General features: G+C 36.4%; 1 protein-coding gene across 6 annotated transcripts in view; it reads left to right on the forward strand.

Moving 5' to 3' along the window:
* The window catches only part of PHF14 (PHD finger protein 14), a 154,604-nt gene that overhangs the window by 5,744 nt on the left and 121,677 nt on the right, over positions 1-27,183 (forward strand). For all 6 annotated transcript variants that reach the window (XM_069859698.1, XM_069859699.1, XM_069859701.1 and 3 more), the window contains exons 3-5: positions 5,834-6,462; positions 11,254-11,398; positions 20,180-20,339. In XM_069859698.1, coding sequence (XP_069715799.1) covers positions 5,834-6,462; positions 11,254-11,398; positions 20,180-20,339 — 934 coding nt within the window. The remainder of the gene's footprint in view (positions 1-5,833; positions 6,463-11,253; positions 11,399-20,179; positions 20,340-27,183) is intronic.

Genomic DNA, 27,183 nt, shown 5'->3' on the forward strand with positions numbered 1-27,183 from the left:
GTGGATCAGTGACCAGATTAATTTCCTACTCTGCCCAGTCTGTGTCTGCAGTCAATACAGATTAGACATTTTTTCCAAAACATTGAGAAGTTAATTTCTTTCCTTACAGCAGTGATATCTTAATCTATGTTGGGTTTGGTTTGTATGTTATTAATCATGTTACTTTATACAGTTCCATTTTTTTAACTGCCAGCATTACCAGTGTTGAACTGCCAGTAGCGTATGGATGTTGAGTCATCATACTTCACAAAATAGCATAGGAAGTCAGTGGCATGTATCTAACTGATGCTAGATTCTCTTTTTTTTTTGAAGTTATATTGAAAGTGAAGTATTAAGTCTTTTCAGTTCTTGCTTTCGATGTAGTTATATCAGTCTTAGCGTGATAGACCTCTGTGGCTTTCGTCTTCTAGACAAATGTGATCAGGAATTAATCAGTTACACAGCTCTGCTTTTGGCAATTTAAAGTTTTTTTTAATATATGATCTAGGCTTTCCTGAGTTTTTTTTACATCCGATTATTAATATTGAAAGCATTTCCTTAGGTATTTTGGAGTCCTTAAAAATTATTCACAATTTCTAGGTCAGATACATAGGATTTACAGCTGCTTTTACACTTTTGGTAAGGCACATGTGCAAAGGAGTTTTTGTGACACTGGAGCTGTCTTCTGTAAGTGGATGACCATGTACTTGTGTAGTGTAGCACTCTGCGTACGTTTTATTAGAATGTTAAAAAACCAAATGAACAAACAGAAAATCCCGGGGTACCCAGGGTACCATGTTTAAAGTTGCTTGTAAAATGGTCCTGCAAAGCACTGGGAGGAGTTTTTGTAACTGCTGTCAGTAACTTTCCCCTGAAGTCTTGTGTGTAATAGGTATTATACAGGACTCCACAGCTGATGTGGAGATTAGTAGTCAATTTTGTTTATCTTTATTATACTTTTCTTCTGTTAATTCTGGAGTGTAATGTTATGTCCTGGAAAGTCCCTGTCTTTAGAATTGTCCTCTTTGGATTTGATTGCTAGCTTCTGTTGTGCTCAGTAGACTTAAGCATACAAACTGTACAGAAATTAATGATGCCTTTCTCACGACTGTTATTTCTCGTATTTGTTCTCAGTGGAACTCTGTATTCTTCATTCTGTAGTCTTCCTTGACAGTGTATCTGGCCGCATCTTTCACTGAGAGTAGTTTGACTTCTCTCCCGTAGGGAATGGCATTATATGGTTGCCAATTTGAAAAAGCTATTCTTTAAGAATTTCTTTCAAGGAGAAAATTGTATACTACAGCCTCTTCCTAACTGAAAGTGCATCTGGCAGTCACCTGCAAAAACAGCTGTTATCACACAATAGCTCTTTCTAGAAATGAACCTATCACAGTGGACGTATTCAGACAGAAGAGGGCTATCCCTCACTATAGCTATCTATCTCTTGTGTGTACATACATGCAGAAGGGAAGGTACAGAGCATAATATGCAGGCAGAAGGCAATGAGAATTTGAAGGAGAGAAGTAAATTAAACTAACATTTATTAGCTCTTTGCCTCATATTATTTGCATGGCATGAAGCAGCTAGAGAATATTCTCAGTGTTGTAGTATCGATGTGCAAGAATAACTCTTGGTGACGTAGTACTGTTAAAAGATCAAACTATGCCCAGACTAAGATTTCCCCAAAAATGAAGTGAAAGCTTAGATGGGTAGTCTAAGCATATTTAGAAATGGAACAACACAATCACAATACAGGATGGGGGATGATGTGATTAAGAGCAGCCCTGCAGAGGAGGACTTGGAGGTGCTGGTGGATGAGGAGATCGGCATGAGCCGGCACTGTGCGCTCACAGCCCAGAAGGCCAACCATATCCTGGGCTGCATCAAAAGAAGCGTGGCCAGCAGGGCGAGGGAGGTGATTGTGCCCCTCTATTCCTCTCTTGTGAGACCTCCTCTGGAGTATTGTGTCCAGTTCTGGAATCCTCAACATAAAAAGGATATGGAACTGTTGGAATGGGTCCAGAGGAGGGCTACAAAGATGATCAAAGGGTTGGAGCACCTCCCATATGAGGACAGGCTGAGAGAGTTGGAGTTGTTCAACCTGGAGAAGAGAAGGCTCTGAGGAGACCTCGTAGCGACCTTCCGGTACCTGAAGGGGGCCTACAGGAAAGCTGGGGAGGGACTATTTACAAAGGCTTGTAGTGATAGGACGAGGGGCAGTGGGTGTAAACTAGAGAGGGACAGATTTAGACTAGATATAAGGAAGAATTTCTTCATGATGAGGATGGTGAGGCACTGGCACAGGTTGCCCAGGGAAGCTGAGGCTGCCCCATCCCTAGAGGTGTTTAAGACCAGGTTGGATGGGGCCTTGGGCAGCCTGGTCTAGTGGGAGGTGTCCCTGCCCATGGCAGTGGGGCTGGAACTAGATGACCTTTAAAATGGCCGAACGATTCTGTTGTATTTGCTAGCTCTCACAAATGCTTTACAAGTAACTTTTGAATCTAGACTGTCATACTACACGTTTGTATCATAGATTAAATATCGTGTATAAATTTAAAAACAAAACGTATTTTTGTATCTCATTTCACAGGTTCTGAGCGCTAATGTACACTGCTTATTTCACTGTAAATAAGGTAGTATAGGGGTTAGCCATGTTAAAATTTATTTAACTGGACTTTTAAGTTACTTTATATCATTGGTAATTTGTCACTGCCAGCACAGGTTTATAAAGGGAAGGTCCTGCCTGACAAAGTAAATTTCCTTCTGTGACAGGGTTACCCAGCTTGTTGACCAAGGAAAACCAGTTGACATAATCATTCTGGATTTCAGCAAAGCCTCTCATACTGTCTGTCACAGTATCCTCCTAAACAAGATGTCCAGCATACAGCTGGATAAACACAAAAGTGGGTGAATGACTGGCTGAGGGGTCAGGCTCAAAGGTTTATTGTAAATGGGATTATATCGGGCTGGTGACCAGTCACTAGCAGTATTCTGCAGGGATCCATCTAGGACCAGTACTCTTTAATATCTTCATAAATAACCTGGATGCAGGACTCAAAGGTTTAATAACCAAGTTTGCTGATGACATGAAATTGGAGGGAGCTGTTGATGCTTTTGAGGGCAAAGAGGCCCTGCAGAGTCATCTAGACAAATTGGAGAGCTGGGAAATGACTAGTCACATGAAGTTTAACAAGGGCAAGTGCTGGGCTTTCACCTGGGACACAACAACCCTGGATATACATGCAGACTGGGGAGCGAGAGGCTGGAGAACAACCCTGCACAAAAGGGATCTGGGGGTTTTGGTTGATGGCAAGTTGAACCTGAGCCAACAGTGTGCACTGGCAGACAAGAGGGCCAACTGTTTCCTGGGGTGCATCAAGCATGGCATTGCTAGCCAGTGCCAATTGAGGGAAGTGATTATCCCGCTCTGCTCCGCACTGATGCGGCCTCACCTTGAGTATTTTGTGCAGTTTTGGGTGCTGCACTTCTTCACTCAGAGGGTGGTGGAGCACTGTAACAGGATCCCCAGGGAAGTAGTCGTGAAGCCAAGCCTAACAATATTCAAGAGTCATTTGGACAATGCAGTCAGACACATGGTGTAAGTTTTGGGGTTCTCCTATGCAGGGGTAGGAGTTGGACCAGATTATCCTTGTGGGTCCCTTCCAACTAAGGCCATTCTGTGATCTATTATTTTCTTCTGTTCGACTTTCTCACTGTAACTCCTTGACAATAATTTCTCTGGATGCTTTAGTTGTGATCATAGAATCAGAATAGTTTGGGTGGGAAGGGACCTAAAGATCATCTAGTCCAACACCCCTGCAGTAAGCAGGTACATCTTTCACTAGATGAGGCTGCTCAAAGCCTCATCCAACCTGTCCTCAAAAACCTCCAGGGATGGGGTGTCCACAGGTTGTTTGGGCAGCATCTTCCACAGTCTCGCCATCCTCATCATAAAAAGTGTCTGCCTTATGTCCAGTCAAAACCCTGCCCTCTTTCAGTTTAAAACCAATCCCCCTTTTCCTGTCACTACAGGCATTGGTAAAAATGTCTCTTATAAGCTGCATTTATATATCAAAAAGCTGCCAGAGGTCTCCCTGGAGCCTTCTGTCTTCCAGCTGGAACAACCCCAGCTCAGCCTTTCTTCATTAAAGAAGTGTTTCAGCCCTCTGGCCATTTTTGTGGCCTTTCTATGGACTCACTGCAACATGTCCCTGCATATGTATTCAAACAAAGCTATTATTTAAAAATAATTTTTTAGGTGGCGTATTGGTTTTTCATTGCTTAGACGTGTCTGAAAAGTGTTCTGCTAATTCAAAACTTTGATTAATTATGTTGTATGTACATTACTACCATTAAGGCTGGTAGGCATAGAGAAATGACCAAACTGCTCTTTTTTGTCAAAAGACTGTACAGTAACTTGTGTTACTGCATTCTCATTTATTTTCTGGCTCTCCTTTAAAGATTTGAACATTTGCAGGAAACTTTTACATTTTATTAGCTTGTGTGGGGACTGATAGCATTGGTGTCCTGATCTGTAGTAGCAGAACTGGTGGAATTTTTCTTGATAAGTAATCTCCTCATCAAAGACTTACACATGCAGGTATATACCAAAAAACAAAGAACTGACCATTGTATCAAAGTAACAGCTAAGTTATTGGCTAGTCATAAACAGTGTTCTGTGGGATGGAAATAAATGCCACATGAAGTGTGTAGCACACTTGCCCCGCGGTTTGCTTATTTGGCTTTATACAGAGATGGATGTGGACAGAAATTCTCTGTGCAAGGTGATATTGAGAGGTGTGGTTTTTTTTGGTAACTAAAGTGAGTTAGGATTTTTTTTCTTAATTTGCACGCATCGATGTGCTTGTTTTGCATTTGTGGACAGCATCAAGAATTTGGTGATGGCTCTGAACAAGCTATTTCCTAATTGATTACTGAGCTGGATCAGAGAACTTTGTTTTCGTGTTAATTTTAAATATTTTCTGAGTTTTTCTTCATTAAATCTAATACTGTAAATTAAAACAAGTATGTGAATGTAAGATGAGAGGTAGTCAAGGTAGGTGGTGTTTATAAAATTTAACAAGTTCACTTGTCATCTTTTCCAGTATTTTTTACATGTGCTTTATTGTACGGACAACTTATTTTTGTGATTTTTTTTTTTTCATACAAATCCTTTTCTTTCCCTCTGCATGGACAGGCTTGTGTTAATTAATGGAAATAGTGACTACACACTGAACAGAGCTGTATGAGTAGTATAATGTTAGAATTTATGCATCATTGTGGAGGTGCAACACTGAACGAGGCATGGCTTGTGTAGGATTAATAAGTGAAATAACATTGGAAATTAAAAGAGCCTGCAGACCTGGAAAACCAAACCTGTACTAAAAATGGAAGTATGGGATTATCCATATTACTGTTACTACTTGTTGCACAAACTTTTCAGTTTGTAATTTTAAATCTCTTCTATTGATTAGCTATGTTATTTTGAAGATTTAGAATATGCCTCCAAAAATTTAAAACTGGAATGCTTTCTTTAAAATGTCACTTCACATTAAAATTATTCTGTGCTACTGCTTATTGTTAAAATGTGATTCAGTTCAAAGGAACATTTAACATTCATTTAAGAAATTCTGCCACCTTTTTTTTTACCATCTTAAAATGCTCTCATGTTTAACAGATTCTCAACATATCACTCAAAATAGCAGTATTTGGACACTAGCTGAAAACAGTAGCTGGAATGCCTTACGAGGGAGGAACATACATAATTCTTTTGTTTAACAACTTGCTTCAACAGATTTTATTTTTGGGGGTACATTTGTGTCGGAATTTTTTTAAATTTTCATATGCTTAACAGATTCTGAAGGAAGTGGTCATGGGAGTGAAGATGCATCAAAGGACAGTGGTGAAGGTTCCTGTACTGAATCAGAAGAAAATATCTTGGAGGAGGAACCAGCAAAAGAGAAAGCAGATAAGCAACAGACAAAAAGCTCCACTGAAGAAGAAGACAAAGAGGTGACTAAAACTGAAAAGAAAGAACAAGAAGATGAAGAAAAGCCAAAAAAGAAGAAAGAGAAAGCAGCTGAACCTGATGCTGTGGCTGATGAGCAAACAAATGAACCAAAAAAATGGAATTTGCGCAGGAACCGACCTTTGCTGGATTTTGTATCGATGGAAGAACTAAATGATATGGATGACTATGACAGTGAAGATGACAATGACTGGCGGCCTACTGCTGAGAAAAAAAAAGGAAAAAGTGCACTTCGAAAAGAGGGGAGTGATGGAGATAATGAGGATGATGAAGATGACGGGAGTGGAAGTGATGAGGATGACAATGATGAGGAAGGTAATGAAGAAGATAATAGCAGCACAGCTAGTGATGGAGGATCCAAGAAGAAGAAGAGTAAAGTTCTTAACAGGAATAATGCAGATGATGAGGAATTGACAAATGATAGCCTGGCTCTTTCACAAAGCAAGAGTAATGAGGTAGTGCAACCAACTTTCTATAATATATCTATTGATAAATGGAAACTGATCCCCAGTAGGTATTCTGTTAATTTGGAAGGTTAAACCTGTTGGTTGGATATGTTTACAGGAGTAGGTAAAGCAGCAAAATTGTGCTTAGATAGGCACTGCATATTAAATAACCTTGTTTGGACCATTTGGCCAATTTGATGCCACTAAAGACAATAAAGAGACTTGTCTTGACTTTAGTGGGTGGTTGAATTAGTTCTAAAGCAAATAGGAGGTCCAGTATGCAAATAAACGTGTACTAACAAGACTTTTAGTTCTCTTTTAGCATAAGTGTTTCATACCTGTAATGTCTGAAAAGTTAAAAGCAGGTGTGACATATTCATAAAATAACTAAATGACAGGTTATTCTTTATTCTAGCACTCCTTTATGACAATCACAAAGTCTGAACACTATGTTCACTGATACAAAATTTCTAAGTAAAGAAGTATGCACACTGGTTTTAAAATCAAATAGGATAATCATAATTGATGTTGAGTTTGCTTATAATGCTCACAAATGAAGTAATGTCTTACAGTACTAAAAAACATTTTGAATTATTACTATAGTAAATATCTTCTGATTGCAGAATATGAAAATTATATGTTAAGTGTTTAATAATGCAAATTTTGGGGTTTTTTTTTTTTTGCTTTGCACAGTTACAGTTGCCTTAAAGATTGTGCTTGTGGAAAAAAATAAGATATTAGCCTGTTAGGATGGTTGACTTCATGTCCTGCAGTAGCAAATTTTGAAGAAAGTAAAAAGAATTGCTGTAAAACATGCAGAAAAGAATTATGTCAGTATAATATGTTAAATTATACTGGTATGACACTATTTAAAGTTCTACTTTTCCATGTAATCTTTATTTTAATGTAAAATACCATGGAATTAAACAGAGCATTTGGAAGAATCAGTTGTCTCCATTTCAGGTATTTTGTTATGTATTTTACATACATGATTGTGAACTAGCTGTGCTGTTTGAATTACTAGTAGTAACTGTGACTGGGGAAAAAAAAAAAGGTGTAATTCTGGAATTTTTTTACTTTTTATATAGACATCTTTCATTGTCTAGCTCTGTAATAATAGTGTTGTTACCTGTACTCTCCTGGCTTATCATCTGAAAGTGCTCTACTACTACTGATAATCATAATTTCAAATCGAGATCGGCAATTTTCTTTGACAGTTGTTTGCCATATCAGGATGGAGATGTGAGTCTGCATTCTCAGTGATACATTCTTGAGTATATCCATCCACAGTTTCCATTGACTTGGAAAATGAGGCCTGTTCCAGAAACTCAGAGCTGTCTATGATCTGTCTTTTGTGAAGCCTCTTAATGTGCATGGACCTCAGAGTCTGTACTTGCCTTAGATTTAAGACACTGATCAAAAGAAAAAAATCAAAATTCGAAAATTTGAAGTTCAAATTATAAGTTTGTAACTGGTAATTTATCTTTACTGCCTATGAAGCAAAGTCATGATTTTGAGTAGGTGTTTAACAAGAGGTCTTGCAACAGCAAGCATCTACAGACTGGATTATAGGATGTTATTTTTAGACTGATACTCAACTGTGTTATAAGAGTATACTGTCAACTACTACAATACTTAAAATACTTACACTTTACCCCTCTTCCTCCCTACCCCCCCAAAAAATATTCCAATGCTAAAAAGCCCCATCTGCTTAGCAGACAAGTCTAGTGAAGTCTTGAAAATCTCTTTATACTGAAGAAGCTAAGTTCTTAGAAAAAGAGATGTCTGAATGAATAGTTAATTTATGTAAGAATGTTCAGGTAATGAACTCTGAATATGTAGTAGTGCACTTAATTTGCCTTCTTCCTCTCCTTTCCTTAGTTTTTGGAGGTGGATGTTAGGGGTGGATATTGGGGGGGTTGCTTAGTTTTTGTTTCTGTGTGATTTTACAAATATTTTGAGATCTGCATACACAGTATTTTAACTTGTGCTGTAAGCAAATGCTATGTGCTTTATAACTGCATTAGGCATAGAAGACAAACTTAGCTTTCTTTTCTAATGCAAGCATCATTAGTAGATAAATGGTGCTTTTCTGTTTTTATAATTGCTACCACTATGGGATTCTTCTGTTCTCAGTGAGGTGATGGGGTTTTTTGCTATTTTTATATTCCTTTAAAGTTAGAAGTATGTGGGCATTTAGCTTGAAATGCTCACTTTCTTCATTAACACCACAGAAACAGGAATTATGTAGTGATTCAGCTAAGTGCTTTCTCTCAGTTAGGTAGGTAGAAGGACTTGTTCAGGAATTTTGGCAGCGGTTACCATCTCTATGTAAAAGTTCTCATGTTTTAGACACATAGAGTCAGCTTCTGGGATGGGATCTTTCAGGTATTTGCATGGACTGAGAAGGGGAGAGCCACATATATTCCAGATCACTCCCTCTCCATGTCTGCATAGGAAGTTAAGTTTTTCTGCTTCTCTGTTTAACCTGTCGGCTGCCTTCACAAAAGGTTAACCATAATGGATGGGTATTCTAACATTAGATACAGATTTGATTCCCTTTCATCATGGCTTGTTTCTTTTTTTCGCACCTTTGCTTATGTTGTCACTAAACAGCTAGCGTTATTTCAGTGTTGTTTATACAGTGCAATTCTGTTTATTTAATTTGAAGTAACAAGTGGGGGTTTTTTTTGGTTTGGGGTTTTTTGTTGTTTTTTAATTACCAGACCTTGAGCTTCTGTAACAGTAGACCTTGCAAGTTTCTTTTAAACTTGTGTTGGTGAAGCAAAATAACAGCTAAAGTTGAAGGAGCTGTGAGAAAAAGATGATTCATTTAGAGTTTCAGCATGCTTCCAAGAGGCATGTGCCATTGTACAATTAATATGCCAAAGTTAGGGAGTATTTACTGCCATTTCCTATCTGTAAAGTGAATGATAAGCTAAACATGAATATTTTGATGGGCCACTGTATTTTTTAAAAAAATGTGCAAGTCCTCAAAATGCTTTTTAACTTTGTCCTAAAAGGAGGATATTGGAAGAAATGCTCTGTAAGTCTGAAATCTGTAGGGGAGAATCTTGTATTTTTTCACAGTTAGTGGCCTTCCTTTAAGTAAGCATGACTGTGTGAATGGTTGTGTAGTCTTTCATTTTTACTTTTAGATGAGAGGTTTTTTTGTAGGTCATGTTTCCTTACATTGTTTAGAGAAAATGGGTGGGAGATACAGGAGCCTTTCCTAACTGGTAGAAGTATGTGTTTGACCTTTCCTAGGTCAAAATATTACAGCAAACTGCCTCTGTTACTTGAAGTAAGCTATTTGAGCCCAGCTTTAGGCTGTAAGGCTATTGTACCCCTTTATCTTGCTTTAAAATCTAGCAAAGATTTTCCCCCCTTACTCCTCAAATACCTGCCCAGATAAACTTGAAGTACAAAGAGACTTCAATAGTAATTCACTGAGTTTGTGCAGACACTTACTGTATCAGATAAAGAGACTATCATGAAACAGATGCTTAGATCAGTGTGAGAATTTGAGATACTTGAGGAAGAATGCCTGCTTCAGGTAGCATCCTTGATACTTTTTGTCTGTGTAGGCTACACAGGCACGTGTCTTATGTTATAAATTGGGGTTTGGAAGGAGAACCTGAGGGCATCTTCCAACTTTATGGTTTTTTGGGTTTTTTTGCGGAGTTTTTTGGGTGGGGTTTTTTTCCTGCTAGGATACAACAGCAGTTTTGGAATAATCTGAGATCTCTGGTGATTTGAATGGATGCCATTTAGACTTGAACTGTCAGCCTCTGTCCTGAAAGGATTTCTATTTCTTTATCCTGCAGTGATAATTTTTTTGCTAGTGTGCCTATTTGCACACTTTCTTGTATGTCTTCAAATCACCAATGAAAGTAGTTCAAGCTCAATGTTTGCTTTTAGTATAAAACTAAAAGAAAATGTATGGAAGCTGTGAAACTTTGCAGAAGAGACAGTGGCTGTAGCTCACAATGAAAATAATAAGCCTAAATAGTGTTTATGAAAAAATGAAAATTTACATACAGATTTATTTGGTTCATGAAATACTTCTGTTTCCTGAGAGAAATTCCCTGTTAAAAGGCGCATTCTTTTTAAGTGGTGTAGTTTACATTAAAGGTTGCCAAAAAGGAGCAGTGTACTTGTTCTGCAAATCCTTACTGCAGCATATAATCAGAAGACATTAAGTTGTTATATTTTAATAAATCATATGATTTTACATAGAGACATATAAATCTTAATTGCAACAAAATAGAACTGAGTTGATAATTCGTTGTATTTTAACATAAGTGAAGAGTTGGCAGGCTTGTGCTAGCTGTATTTTCAGATTTTCCAGATTCATGTGACTTGTTTTTTGGGAAGATGTAAATTTTAACAAAATGAAGCAACTTTTCTGAATATTCAGGCATTTGAAAGTCACCTTTGGTATTAGTGTTTTGGGGTTTTTTTTGCTTTAAAGCGGTTTCTTAGGTGTATGTATTTGTTCCTTTCTGTAGAACATAAATGGTTTAAAGACGTGTATGTGTCTGCCTGAGGAAGACCATTCTCTGGCTTAATAGACACTAGGTATATTGAGATCAGGTTGTATTTATACTTTCTCCCACCTTATATTTTAGGATGAAATATCTGAATGTTTTGAGAACAAAGAAGGTTATATTCTTGTGGCAAAAATTTCCATCTTTTTTGTTTGTGTAAAAAAATGGATCAAACAACAGATCTTGTTTGTTTTAAATAAAGTAAAAGTTCCTGGCATAATCCATGTATCTTCATTTATTTTAATATTAGGACTCCTTGATCCTTGAGAAGTCGCAAAATTGGAGTTCCCAGAAAATGGACCATATTTTGATTTGTTGCGTTTGTCTTGGAGATAACAGTGAAGATGCTGATGAAATAATCCAGTGTGACAACTGTGGAATAACAGTGCATGAAGGTAATACAACCCTTCATTCTCATTGCGGGAGGAAAGCACATGCTTTGCTTTTAATGAAATTTTGACTTGCTTTCTTCAAAAAAAAAAAAAAAAAAGAAGCCTTTGAACTCTGGCAGGTAATTTTTTTATAATACTACATGGATCCTTTTTAGTGGTAAAACATCCATCCTTTTTACTGAAGCAATTATAAGCAACTACGGGACAGGGCATGGTCTATGGATACTTATATATTGAATCACAGTGTGCAGCTTTTGGAGCTATAGATAATGTTTACGCAGCTCTAGAATATTATATTAAAAGTATTTCTGATTGCATAGCTGCAACATAAGGTCATGACAATAGGAGGCATTCTCAAAGGGAAGGGTTTTTTGTGTATATTTTTGCTGTACCAAAAAGGCAGCAAAAGAGGAGAAGGAGGAGAGAAGGAAACGGTCCACGACATTTAGTTGTAAGTGATAAGAGCTAGCCTTGAACTTTCTCGTAATTTTCACTGACAATTTGAAATGTGGAAATTTTAAAGTTAAAATGCACTCAACTTGTTGTTTGCTGATTGTTTAGAAATATAGGCTATGTGTGTGTTATAAATGTAGGAGGTCTTTAAGAAACACTTCTGCAATAATTCACAGAAGGTGAGGCTCTGTTGTGTGTTGCTGTTCTTCCTGAGGATGGAAGGTAGGAGTTGGATCCTAAGATACTAACAGAGAGGCTTCGCCTCTGAGATTTTTTTCTTTTTTTTTTTTTTTTTTTTTTTGTTAGCTGTTCTGACACCCTGTACGTTCACTATTTTTTTAATGTTTCCCAGGAAAATTAGGCTACTGCAATCCTTGAAATTAATTCGTTCTTCAAAAGCATTAAGAGCATTTATTTAATTTATATAACTGCCATCTTATAAAAATTTTTTAGAGCTGTTGTAGTGTTTTTCATGCATTGAGCTGTAGTTCAGTTCTTTGCCTAATATCAGTAAGGAAATTCGGGATGGAATGTCTGTCCTCAGATGCAGGGGCCTTATGTTAAGTGCCAAAATGTTCTCTCAACTCGGAAAGGGACTGCGGTCCTTTGAAGAGCTAATCAGTACTGTCAGTTGAGCTTGGAGAACAATTTGCTTAATCTAATTTACGATGAGCTGAATCGCACTCTAGGTTCCTTTGAGGGCCTTAGTTAGGTCTTCGTTGACTATTACAAGTGCTAGACACCTAAATTGATATGCTTTCAGAATTCCTTCCTCTGTGTCCATTAAGATTTCTGAAAGTAATGTGCAGAATATATCAATTTTGAGATGCAGTAAGCTATAGTTTTATAGAATCTTCTTTTTTTTTTTCTTTTACCCTAGCACAGTGTAATATGAACTCATGAGAAAAGTAAAATTGAATCAAAGAGTCTTTTGCTCATAGTTACGAGTGCCTATTAGAGAATTCCCCTAACATTATATTCAGTCAGTAAATCTAAACCCTATTGTTGTGGAACTTCCTGAAGATTATTCTATAAGGTTTATTTAATGATTGTACAGTTAGTCATGTTGAAGTACAGAATGATTGTGATACGAAAATGATCTGCCTTTTTAGAATAAAATTATGTCAAATTTGTTTTTTATTCCAGAGGAGTGCCTTAAAATTCCCAAAAAGATCACTTTCCCATTTTGTTTAGTTTACTAAACCTTTGTCCCTACAAAAGGTAAGATTATAGCTGGCTTTTGTCCACAGTTCCATAGGTGAAAAGTTACTTGAATTTTAGTAGTTCAAAATCTGCCAAAAAGTAAGTGCTGCCATTCTTCTTTTAAAGCGTTGTAGGCAAAGATTCTCTAGTCCCACTGATACAAAGAGTACAGTGTATGTATGTTTCTTTTGTTGTTATTGCAACAAAGTAAAATAGTTTTAAATTGCTGGTTTATTATGTTAAGTTCTACTGCCTGTACAAGATAATTGACTAAGGATGTTGGATAATTTTTCACACTTAGGTTTTAATGCTTAGCTGTTTACAATTTATTTTAATAATAAATATTTTAAATAGGTGAAGTCTCAGGAAAAAAATAAGCAAGCTGAGTAGGTGAAAGTAATAGTTGACTGTGATAAAAGTGTAAATTTCCCTGACAACAAGCTGAACTTCAAGTCTGGTAAATGCAATTTGGAAGTGACAGTTCAGATGAGCGTTTCGTTGCTAGATATGTGTATCAATTTGTGCATACATTAATATACTTAAAGTAGAAATTAACATTATGTTCATGATTTTTAAATCAGAGCTTTTTTTCAGTAATTTTTTCAGTAATTTGTTTAAATAATTGCTTGCAGCAAATAAGAATTTTATTTTAAAAAAATGGAACCTTTTGAAGGTTTAGTTTGATTCGATGATCTTGTATATACATACATACATATATTCAGTAACTTGGAAGTTTCTGCCCATTGTCGTTTGGCTCATTGTATTACTTCTGAATGCATGAGTAATTAATGAAGACATGGACTATCATAAAGAACTTGCGGTCAGAACCAAAATGCAATGCAAAAATTTTTCTTCCTGTTGACTTAATTCAAGTCAGATGATTTTGAAATATAAATTGCGAAGTAGTTGCAGAATTAATTACTGTGTAATTATATAAACGTTGCTTGAGTATTACTTTTTTAGTATTAATAGAGGCAAGGTTTACTCTTAGTATCATTGGCTTTAATCTGTACCTTGTAACTGTGTGCACAGATCATTGATGTATTTGCTGTATTATAAGAAGTCCTTCGTAGTTTGAAAAATGTGTTCCCGTAATAAGTGAGTCTATTCTGTGAACACATTGGAATCAAAGAATTTATTCTTATTTTTCAGGTTTCCTTTAGTAAGTGGATTTCTGTGGCTGCAGACACCGTGCTGTGTGTTGAAATTTGTTCTGATATTTGAGCATTTGAGCTTTTCAGGCAATGCAGTGTCTGGCATAGTATTGAATGAAAGGGCTCCTATTTATGACTTGGATAGGAATTGATGCGGTGATGGTTACTTGTGTTTTCCTCAGAGAAGAACAATGTGCTCATTTCCCGAGAACTCATTTTGATACTTAGCAATTTTCTTTTCCCTAGAATCTCAAACCCAAGATGCCTGTTATCCTGAAATGCCTGAGTAAAGCTGTTGGACTACCCCAGAGTTTTTCCTCACAGTTTTTGTACGCAATTTCAATTATAAATTGATATGTTTTCTCTACTTTTTCTATAGCACTGTAGATATTTATTTGGAAGGAAGTGCACCTCTTTCACACTCCACTGATGTCTCACCCAGGGGCCCACATAGAGGTGATATTGATGATCAGATTATTCTTTCCCTGAAGACCTTATTGTCTTAGTCTTTGTTGACTTGTGTAGAAACTGTTCCTCTCTTCACAGGGAGGGGTCTTATACCCTTGACTTGTGCCTTTGTACTCTGCAGAAGTGGAGGTCTCAGGTAACTGGAAAAGACTTTTCTGTGGTATCCACCTTTGTATTTAATATGGAGTTATTCACTAGCCCTGAAAATGCTTCCCTTGAGTTGACCCTACTTCTTCTGGACACTAGGGCTCCCTTCCTTCCCTGGGTGGAGGGTCTCTTGCTCTACTTGTAGCTACTGGTCAAAGGCAGGTCCCATGTAATGGTATGTCCCTGTCACGTGAGCCAGTTCTTTAAGTGACTGCATGCCAGCATAGTTGTCCAGAATCTGTTACCTTCTTTCACGAAGGAAGCTAATGCTGCCTTGGATTTTAAGTCAGGCAGGGTCTATGTGTCCATTCTTCATTTGCTCTGGTAAGTTTTAGCTTTTGTAGCTCAAGGTAGTTCATCACTGTGCATACTGCTCCATTACTTGGGCACCTAGGTACTTGGCACCAGCGCCTTTTCCTTTAGAGTACCTGGTACAGCAGTTGCCTGTTCAGTAATGGTATGTATCCCTTTTGATTTGTTTGCTTGTGTTAATCAACTATTACATGAGGTCTTCCATAGCAACAGGTGGGCGATAACTCTTCTGGAAGCAACCCTGCCAGCACTCACATGGAACACTGCAACAGGCCAGGAGTTAGAGGGTGCTTTCTGATTCAGACTTTTACTTGATTTACCGACAAGTCTTGATGTTGTTAGAAATTGTTTCTATTTGCTGTGTGATGTTCGTATCACTTGCATGGCCTGCATTGACTGTCCATAAGCTAGCTTTTCTCTGCGCACGCGTGTCTAAAAATCTACAAAATTTGTGGAGCAAATAATTGGCTCAAAATGAGAGAAATGTGGAACTGCCTGTACAACTACATAAGCAGCATACATGTAATGCTAATTTAGTGCGCACTCACACTTTGCATTCATCTTTTATGTCAGCATGTAATTAATTAAGTCTATTAAAATTTGTTAGCATTACACAGATCAACCTATTTTTTCCACCAAAGGAAAAATGTTTACATTGCTAAGGAAAAAAACTTTCTTATTGAATTTATAGTAGTACAGTTGCTTTTCTGTGTGGAGATAATTCTCATTCCCTTTTATAAAAATCTTTAGGCACTAATCTGTAATTTTGAATAAAAACTTGTGGTAAGATCTTGTAATAGCAGGGCACCCCCAGCTGTAATGTCATTTATTTTGATGTATTGATTGCAGTGGGTCTGGAGAAAACATCTGGTGCATATAGCACATGCAGTTACTGCAGGTAGTATACTTGACAGCTATTTTACTTGGGTTAGCTGCTGTGAATTAAATTAGTTAAGTTCTACGTTTTTCCAGCTGCTTCTTTTCCATCTTCTCTATTTGTTTCTTCATTTTGATCTGTATAGCAGGGAATAAATTTTTTTTAGTAAAAGCAATAGTGTAGTCTCCATATGCCTTACAGCATTTACAGCAAAAAAACCCCATTTTTGCATTTTAATTTTGCCGCTTACCCTGACCTATTGCTATCTGGTATAAAAATCCATTTTGTGAAATCTTGTACTTCAGCACTATCCATTTACTAAGTAAAGATACTGTTCTGAATTCATGATGTATGAACTGATTAATGTCTTTAATTGGACAAACAGATTAGAATAAAGATTGCATGTAACATTTTCAATACTGTGATCTGACAGTATTTATTTTTACAAACCCACAGTTTATCCTAGAATTCATGTTTTCATGATCTTTGTGAGATTATTATTGTTCAGAGTACATGTAGACCTAGTTAGCATATGCAGATGTTCTGTTTCACTGGCAAAAAATAACCCTCCCAGGGATATGGGAGAACAGATGCAGCCAGGCAAGAATTGGGTCTCTCTTCCTATTTACTCTCAGTAATATAAATTTTAGAACAATTGTTTTAATATTAGCAATTTAAAGTGCTTGCAATTTCATTTTTATGACAATTGCATAAAATATAAGCTATTGACAGAGTACAATGACTTAAAAATCAGGGAATAAAAAAGTTAATTTTCTGTGCAAAATGGCATACATTTGATAGACAACTTGGCTGTAATTAGAATATATAGATGCATTCTATGGAACAGTAAATGTTTTGAGAGTTTTAACTTCACTTTCATGTCATGGATTAATTCTATACTAAACCAGTTTTACTGTTGAGTGTAAGGTATTCAAAGAGGTGGTAGACACAAGGTTGTGATACTGTAATTTAAGAATGTATAAACATGAGTATTTAATGAACTCTAGTTTGAAAAGGGGCTCTTGGGTATTCTAAAGATCCAAAATTCAGAATTTTTATGAAAATTAAGGAAGGGCAGAGTTTTTATTAAATGAAGCAAAGTGCTTAAAAGTTGTTTTATTTTCTTCAACATATTTTCCAATCAAAAGGGTGGGTGGTTGACTTAATGCCAAATAAGTAACAGCTGCAGTGATAGTAACTGAAACCAAATGTGTGATTTACAAGATGTGTCTCTGTTGGCCTTTCATTCCTTAGGTAGTGACACCATTTACACAGCTCTAGTGTACTCAGAAGTTACTTCCTAATACTGATTGGGATATTTACTTGTTGTGAACCCTTACCTCGCTTTGTGTTCCAACACTAGCAGTTCCCAACAGTTCATACAGGGCAGTTGAATGGGACAATTTTTTCTTGCTTATCAGCTTAACAGTTCAACACTAGAATGGAATGATCTATCAAGCAGCAGCTTCATATCTGTGTGTCTGTGCATTTTTAAGAGTCATAAGAATAATATTTTAATTTTTTTTACTAGGACTGAAATAATTCTTAAAGCTTAGAAAATGAAGTCAGATAGTAATAAGTTGAACCTTTGTTGTACTCAGCAATTTTGAGAATTTTAAATAGTGTATGTAAAGAAGTAATCGTCTGTAACAGATAAAATAATATTACTGTGTTAAAAATATGGAATTACTGCTGTTTTTAAGAGCTCTGAACTCTTGATCTCTATTTTGTAACTTTTCAGAAAGATTTGGACAAAGGTACAAAACACACTGCCCCCCCATCCCCCCCAGTTTCACCTACAGGAAATATGAATGACTTAAAATAGCATGACTATTATGAGCTTACTTAAAATTGGAAAGTGGAAGCTGCCGAAAGTGTGGTCAAGAACTGCAAGTTCATCTTTTTTGTTAGTGTTAACTGATTTGCATCTGTTTGCTTGAAGGTATTTGATAATCTATTTATCCACAGTACTGAATTTTGACAGTGTCAGGTGATAAGGATGGAAGTAATTACAGCACATGTGTCATTTTCTAGAAAGAAATAAAAAATAAATGACTGATAAATATATAGTTCAGAATGAAGGTAAGAATCTGGGAAAGTCAGCATTCTAATCTTAGCAGGCTGATGGCAATTAGATTAGAGAAGCAAATTAATTACTTTCAGTTGATGAAGAAGCATTGGTGTTTGCAAGAAATTGATTTTGTTTTGGCATATAGATTGATGACAGTATTATTGCTTATGTGGTGTTAGGTAATTTTAATAAATACATTTATGAAAATGTTATTATGTTAAGAGTTCTGAATTCTAAAAAGCTCAATTATTCATCAGTTCTGTGATATCAATGGACCGTGTGTTTGTACGTTAGTACAATTCCTTAAAAGTAGTTCACTGGCATGTGTTCAGTGTAGTTTTATAAGAACTTAAAAAATTACTTTCTAGAATACAACCTAAAGCTAGTACCACGTTATAAAGGAAATAGAATTACCTTGTGTTTGAGCTGTCTGATATTTTATATGCTTGATGAAATCTGGTTGTGAATGCACTTATGCACATTACTTTTCCTTTGATTCTGGAATACTTTTATAATGAAAAGAAACATTTTGGCTTCTTATTTTAATTCTTATTGATGAACCCCATTCTGTAATGGAAGACTATATTTCTTAAATGGTTCCTACAGTGTTATTGCTTATTTCCTGAATGTAGTTTTATTCTATTATGCAGTGCTTTGCAAGGGGAGTTGGAACACTGTTGCTGTTTTATTACAGTCAGTGGGTAGTGAACCCAAGTAACAAATCATGTTGCTATTTAGTTGCAGAGTTCAATAACTGGACTATTTTGCAAGCACAAATGTTGACTTGATTGCTGGTTTTGATGAATAACTGAACTTATTCTTTTAGTATTCTAATGTGTTTTAAGTGTTGACAATGAAGTAATTATTTTCTTATTGAATAACATGAATGTTCAAATGCTGAAATGCATTTTTGTGGTGATAAGCTTTAAGATATTCTTTTCTGTGATTTGCAGTAGTAATGGTACTCTTGTGCAAAATTTAAATGAAACTTCTAAATCACTGTTGAAATAATCTTTTCCTAAATTTGTGGTGATGAGGCATGCATAGACACTTTAACAGTCATAAGAAATACAGTAGATATACCAAAGAAGAACGGAGAAACTGAATGATTTAGTTTAGCCATAATTTAAAACCAGATGAAAATGAGGATGTTGATTGATGAAATGTATTATTTTTTTAACCAATCTGATGTCTCAAAACTGTCAGTCTGTGCCCTTTAAAACTGTACTTTGATTTGAAATTTATAGAAGGTCTTTTAAGCTCAGTGCTACATCCCCCAAAGCACGCAAGTAATGGGATTTTTCATGTATATAGTCTTTTCTACTTGATTCAGATGTTGAATTTGGAGTGGAATGGTGACTCCACCATATTTGTTGACTGGATACTACAGACATAATCAGCCTCTAAAAAAACCCAAACCCATAACCAAACCACCCCAAAATAATGTTCATTTTCAGAGGTAGGAGGAGAAAGATAGGAATATCCAAGAGAAGCCTGCTCACAAATCCATAATCTGCCATGATACACATGGGTTCTTCACTTGGTGCTGGTGTTCAAGGAAACTTGTTATAAGTTGGGTTAGGCTGTTGATCCAACTGAAAGCTGATTTCACAGGCGGCATGGTAAGATGGGTAGCTCAACATAAGTACTAGACCTGCCACAGTGGAGCAGAGGATTGGGAGATGGTACACAGGGTATGATAGGATAGTAATAAAGGAATGATTAACTTTGTGAATATCTTCATAAAATGGTATAATTGATCAGTTTTTATTGGGATTTTAAAAATTTTCCTTAGCTTGCTGCAGTTATCTTGAAATGCATTTCTTTACTGAAAAAATGCTTTGAGTTTTCTTAGTCTTTGTTGGCCACTTTAAGTCTTGTTTTCTTACGCTAGTCACATAACGTAGATAAGTTCTTAGAATTAGGGTCTCTTCAAAATTTTGCACTAATGATAGTCTTTGCAAAAATATTGTAAGCTTTCTTGGGGCTTTTGGTATCATTCCTGTAACTGTGTGTGTTGCCTGCTGAAAACATAGCTGACAACTGTCTAACTTTACAATTGACATCTGATACTGGTCTTAATTTTTTTGTGTATGTAGGTTGCTATGGTGTTGATGGAGAGAGTGACTCTATCATGAGCTCAGCTTCAGAAAATTCCACGGAGCCTTGGTTTTGTGATGCATGCAAATGTGGTGTCACGCCTAGTTGTGAATTGTGTCCTAACCAGGATGGCATCTTCAAGGAGACAGATGCAGGCAGGTAAGACAAGAAGTGATTTTTTTGAATTTGATGTCATCTTACATTTAAAATATTGGATTTTGCCCTAGTCTGCTGCTGTAGGTGGCAGTGTCATAAATTAAGCTTTGTTGTTGATGTCCCCACTCTCAGCTCACTTTTGAGTTCAATGCTCTTTGGATTAGTCAGTCACCTAACTTTTTGTGTACTCCTAATATTCTTCATGCCCATTAGAGTATTAGTAAGGTATTGTCTTAAGGAGAATGTGAGCATCAAGATTTATGGACCTATGAGCAAAAGACATTCCTAGGTGAAACAAATCACCATTTACTTCAGGGACTGAAAATCCAGTTTGACTTGTTATATGTATATAGATATCTTACTGGATATACTAGAAGACCTTTCTTTGTTCCCTTGAACTGCTTGTGGGATGCTTTTTTTTGCTTATATAAAGAAATCATAATAGTGAAGGAATTGGAGTCTTGAAAAAGAAACTTTTTACATCAAGAATGCAGTTTACATGTAAGGGAAAAGATTTGCTGTGTAGAGGAAGTTAATATCATGTAAACTCTTACTCACTGTTCAGTCAGCTCCAAGGATAATGGCATGAAAGACTTCTCTCACTTAACCACTGCCTTGAACTATTGACAGCAGGTACTGGAACCTAAGAAAAATTGTGTAGTTGTTTTGAGTTTGCTGCAACTTGGAGCTTGCAGTGAGGAAAGCAGGGCTTGAGTCCCTTGAGCTTTGCTGCTGAATATAAGTTTTATGTTCTGTCAAGGAAAGCTTGTGGGGCTGGTCACAGTGGTTCTCTGATGGCAGTTGAACTTTTAGTGTTTGGTATCTGCTGTCAATCACTGTAGTATCTGAATACGTGTTCCGTTAGTTCAATTTAATTAGCAGCCAGAAGGTTGCATTTTATGCCTTGCTAGTGTTGTGCTTCTTTCATAGTTAATCCTGAAGGGCAGAAAAACACTGAAGTGTTCTTCCTTACTTAGTAATGCCACAAAAAAGAATGATGAATTCTGCAGCAGAGGGGTCAAATGCCTTCCAGACTTCTTGTCGTATTGGATTTAGAGCATTTTACCACCATTAGGACAATCACAGCATGTGCTTCATCTGAAGGAAGGGAAAGCAGGCTTTTGTCATTTCTGTAGTATTCTGCTTCATGCAAGGTAATGTCCCTGCAAACTTGTACAGACTCTGCTCAGCCTATTGATTTTTGATGGAAGTGGAAGGACAGCTCCATGACTCTTTTTAGGAGAACCAAGATCTGGGTGTTGCTGATGTCAGATAAAGGAATAAAGTGACAAAAATATGTTGAAGTTGTGCTAAAGGTATTCAGACAGACAGACTATATTATGTTTATTTTGAATAATGAAAATAGGATTCTTGGTATTTGAAAATGTGCTTCACTTGTGGTAATTCTCAGAGATGGGCTTTTTAGGAAGGAGTTCAGTTCTAATTTGAGAGTAGTGGATTCTCGTGTGATGTTTCCCATTCCTGTCATATTTGGAAAACAAATGAAGACATAGATGTTAATGGTAACTAATTTTCTGTAATAAAGGAGAGAGCAGGATTATCAGCGTGGTGGTTTTTTTGGTGGGTGGTTTTATTTTGGTGTTTTGGTTTTTTTTTTTTTTAAAGCATGGTCATTAAGTCCCGTTTCTATACATTTTATAGTAATATAAATTGCAGATGAGTGGTAACACGAAAAGCTTTCATAAGGGCCTGTCATAAGCTTTTAATTGGCCATGTTAATACTGGAAGGCAATAATTGGTTGATAAGGCTGTTCAGATGACAAAGAAGGTTTCTTAATCCTGTTTCAGTACATCTGGTTGATATGTAGGAATATGAATGTCTGCAGACTTGTCTTACTGATGATAGATGAGTTGTGAAAAATCCAGTTAATTGTTCAGGATTAGTACAAAAGTACTTCAAAATTCAGAAATGTCGACCTGTTACTCTAAAGCTTTCTGTGTTTATTAATATGACTTCTTAGACACATCACTGTTTACACTTAGCTATAAATTTTAGAACATCTTTTGTGCTAGCATATCGCAGAATATGACCATGCCCTCACTGTTTTTTCACCCGCTGTTTTGTAGAGTTCTTTCCCTACTCATTAAGGGTTCTTTACACTAGGTGAGGGGGCTGGAGAACAAGTCTTACGAGGAACGGCTGAGAGAGCTGGGATTGTTTAGCCTGGAGAAGAGGAGGCTGAGGGGAGACCTCATTGCTCTCTATAACTACCTGAAAGGAGGTTGTGGAGAGGAGGGAGCTGGCCTCTTCTCCCAAGTGACAGGGGACAGGACGAGAGGGAATGGCCTCAAGCTCTGCCAGGGGAGGTTCAGGCTCGACATAAGGAAAAAATTCTTCACTGAAAGGGTCATTGGGCACTGGAACAGGCTGCCCAGGGAGATGGTTGATTCACCTTCCCTGGAGGTGTTTAAGGGACGGGTGGATGAGGTGCTGAGGGGCATGGTTTAGTGTTTGATAGGAATGGTTGGACTCGATGATCCAGTGGCTCTCTTCCAACCTGGTTATTCTATGATTCTAGGACTTGTGAGTTAAAATGAAGTAAAGATTTAGTCTTATGATCTGTTAGTGAGCCTTTGTATATATTTTAACTGAAATACACAGCTATCTTGTAATGTGTGCATAAGCAGACCCTGTCTTTTTCCCCAGTTGCTCGCTGTTGTGTTGGAGGTTTTGTTTGGTTTTTTACTTTCCAGTCTTACACAGGCTTTACTGTTGCTGATACTGTGAAAATCTGGTCCTCCTGTCATTAAAAGCACAGCAGAGCTTAAAATGACATTTCAGAAAGCTTTTCCTGACATACTGTGTTGTTTGTCTACAGAGAATACAGTATTAAAATGGTCTAAATTGATTTGACTTTTCTGGAATAAATTGTACATGCCCTTACACGTCTCTCAGGTTTTATTTTTCCTGATAGCAAAAACAATTTCAGTTTGTGTTGGGAATAAAGAGATAACGAGGGTGTCTTTGACCATTGGATTCACATGCTAGCAACAACCTTTGGAGGCGTCTGCCTTTCTCCATTGAATATACATTGTGCTTAGCTTCTCAGTTTATAGCTTAGATGCATTTCAAAGACATGCATACAGCATATAAAATAAATCTTCTTTTTCCTTCATGTTTTCTGCATCCCTTTATAAAGAGGAAACGATGAAAGTAGAAGAAAATTCTGTGATATTTTTAAAAACTAAATACATAAGTCAGTCAGGATTTGTATTGAATAATTTTTACCTCTTAGAAGCAGTTATGCTTTTTAAATACTTGGGGGTTCCAGTCTTCAGTTCCTGATCTGCCTTAGGTGTCTGTGTGTCTCCTTTACAAAGCTGTTATATGATGAAAAAATAATTTTACTTCTCAGTTCTGTTTTACTAATAATGCTGCTATATGGAAATGTTTCTAAAGACAAATCAGTTGTCTAATAGTGATGAAATGTGGGAATTTTGCAAATTTTATTTTAGCCTTTTTGTTCCTGTGTTCTGTAAGGCACTTTAAGTATTACATGTGTGATCTCCCATATAAATATAATAGAAACTGCAGTCAACATTTAAAAAATTGCTTAGATTTCTTCTTCTAAAACAGTAGTATGATTTTGGTTAGTGTGGAAGTGGTTTTTTGTGACACTGTTTTGCTGTACAGAAGCTTGTACGGGCTTTGGTGACTGTGGACGTTAACACATTATTGTATTGGGGTTTTTTGTTTGTTTTTTTACTTGCTAGATGATGTTACGCAGCTTGTGTGAATAAGTGTAAGTTTATTCTCCCAGATGAATAGAGCTAATGTACTAGAAAAATAAAATCCTAACACATGAAAATTCCTATGCTATCATTAATTACAAATTTGAATTCTTAAGGGTGATTGGGCACTACAGTAGCTTTTAGGAGTAGACAATGTCTATTATATTTTCTTGATATGCCAGCAGAGAGTGGCTACTGAATAACACTATTGCTCTCCATCCTTTTACCACCTTTTTAAAATATTTTTTTCATATATGTCAGTGCTGGAAATTACAGATACCAAACCCATTCAGTTTCTCTTCATAATCATGTTGGAATAATTTTCCCTGTTCCTGTGTGAAAGGTGAGTCATTAGAATAATGAGGTGTTTAATTTCTCAGGAGAAACCTTTTCATATTAACCTCTCAGTTCCACAAGTATAAACGTGAATTTATGAAATTTTATTTATAATAAAATATATTATTTTATAATAGGAATTCTGTCCTTGTTTTGGTATCGAGTTTTTCTTCTTTAATCAACATTTGTCGTCATTGCTCCAAGCAGAATGGATGGTAAAGTAATGAGGAAGATTATTCTTCTTTGATTACCCAATTTGTCTTAATTACAAGCTTCTAAAACGTGCAGCTAAACAAATGAGCAGGAAAATATTTAGAACCGGTATTAAAAGCAGCTGAATTTGCTTTGGCCGTGAACTTGACTGACTTGAGTATGGTTTTTAATAAAGATTCAGGTCTGAGTTTACATATAGGTTATTGAAGAAATGGGGTGCTTGTGTGCTAATCACACTGAAATGGCAGTTTAAATCTGCAATACTGTAATACTTGGGTGACATGTACTAAAGCATTTTGAGAAGGTCAGTATCAAACAAGCAGCCAGCTGTTGGGTTTATCATAGATAAACTCCTACAGAAGGCAGCAGCATTTAGTACACCAGTGGAGCATGAAAAAACTCTGCGAATTAAATTGAGAAGCAGCTCCTTGTAGAAGATGTGTATCTTTATACTGAACTCCAGAGGGTTCATTTAGGAGAATGTATTAAAACTTACTATCAAAGATCTCCAACCACAACCTTGGATTTTTATTAAAAATACTAATTCTGGAGATATGTAACTTCTGTTTATACAAATTTGTTCTAGATAAAGCATCTTAAATCAATGCAAGCCCAAAGAAAAGAAGCCCTGTAGAATTAAGATCATTTTTATTTACTAACACGCAGTCTTCTTATCTCAGTATTACAGATCTTGTTCTACATATGGTATTTTGCTTTTAAAAAAAGTGCTTTGTTTCCTTTTGAGAATAAATAGAGTATGCTCATTTAAACGAGGTATTTATTTTAGTAAATGCATAATATTTATCAAAATACACATTTATGCACGCACATGCTTTTTTGTTGAAGAGTATTTCATAAAGGTATGGCAGTGATTTAGGCTAAATCAGAGCATGGAAGGAGAGAGATGGTACCAGGTGCTCCATTGCTTTCCCAGAGGACTATCTCGTGACTCCATTGCTTTTGTGGCGTGGCAGACGGAAGATGCATTTTTTTCATATAGTAATGGATGGAATCTTAAATTTCGCTTATAATGTCTTATTAAGTGAGGGGGTTTTGCTGGCATGCTGGACTGTTTAGTCTGTAATAGAAACAGTGAGGAGCTTTACTCCCTATCTGAGCAGCAAGAACTTTGGCAGAACAGTTGAGTATCTCAGCCTGTTCTCTGGCAGCTATCATGCTGTAATATTTATGCCATGTTATTAAAGGACAAAGTTGTAAATAATTGTTAAACTTTAAATTTTCTTTGCCTCTTCCAGCAGTTACCATGCTGTGACCAAACTGTTTTGTGGATGTGGAGAACTCTAGTAAAATCTGTGAAGACAAAGTGGCACAGTTGTTGCATATAAGTGTGTATTTAAGATAAACATTTTTCTCATTGTTTTAAGTTTTCATGTTTTAAAGGGAATTTACCACTTAACATTTCAAACCTGGGTGATATAACAATAGGGTAAAAACTTTTTTTGAAATACACAGGTGAGAAGACTTGTCAGATATGACACTGGATCAGACCATGTTGTGACTTACTAGATGTGCTGAGAAATTTCTTATGTAGTGAAGTGAGTTAAAGGCTTCTAAGTAGTTTCTTACTCTTACTGGGATTTTTCTGTTAACCAGTTTTGATCACAAACTATTTTTGGTGAAAATGCTAAATAAACAGTTTGTCCACCAATTCAGTACATTGCAAGATCATTGTTCTCTATTGTAAAGACTTAATTGCATATGTATTTTTGAGCTTGCTACTGAACCTTTCATATCTTGCTTTTTTTTGAGTTTCTGTTTGGATTTATGAGTTGTATATGATTAACATGAAACTTAACAGTGTTGTAGGTCTTGGGACCACTGATGAGAAATGTGCTGATGTAGGAAATCAGGGTTACATGCAGCTCCTGGTAGCATAACCATCAGCTTTAGTATTTCTCGCATCCATAGACAGCCAGTTAATAAGAGGATAATAACACACTGTTTTGAGTGCAGCTAATACCAGGATCTTTTCGAGCTGGTCCCAGTTAATTTTTTTTTTTTCCTTTATTGACACACAAAATGAAGAGGAGGGAGAAGAAGTAAGCTGAAGTGGTAGAATATCAAGGAAAATAAAAGGAGTACAGCAGCATGGATGTGTGTTTACATAGGTGGTATAAGGTTTGTGCTGAACCAGTGATACTTAGGAAGATTGCAGAATTGTATGTAGGTAATAAAAGAAACAAGGGAGGGAATGTTTGTGGCATCACTGTGAATCTTATGAATACAGGTCATAGAAGAGGACCTCTTAGAAGCTTAAGTCTTCACTGGTGATATATTAACTGTTAAATGTTAATGACTGGGAAGATTGTTAAGTGCTGAGTTAACTTACTTGCTAAGGGTCAAACACAGGATATTTCAACTCAATTATGTCTGAAATCTCTGTGAGCTTGTAGGTTGAAAGTGGTAGCTACACACCTCTGCAATTCTAAGGCTGTCTTGAATATTTTAAGATAACAGGCGGTAGCAATTTTGATCTTCTGTCTGTGACAGTTTGCTCCTACTAAGAATTTGGCAAGGGGTAGCA

This window comes from Phaenicophaeus curvirostris, chromosome 6 (genome assembly GCF_032191515.1).
Source record: "Phaenicophaeus curvirostris isolate KB17595 chromosome 6, BPBGC_Pcur_1.0, whole genome shotgun sequence".
NCBI lineage: Eukaryota > Metazoa > Chordata > Aves > Cuculiformes > Cuculidae > Phaenicophaeus > Phaenicophaeus curvirostris.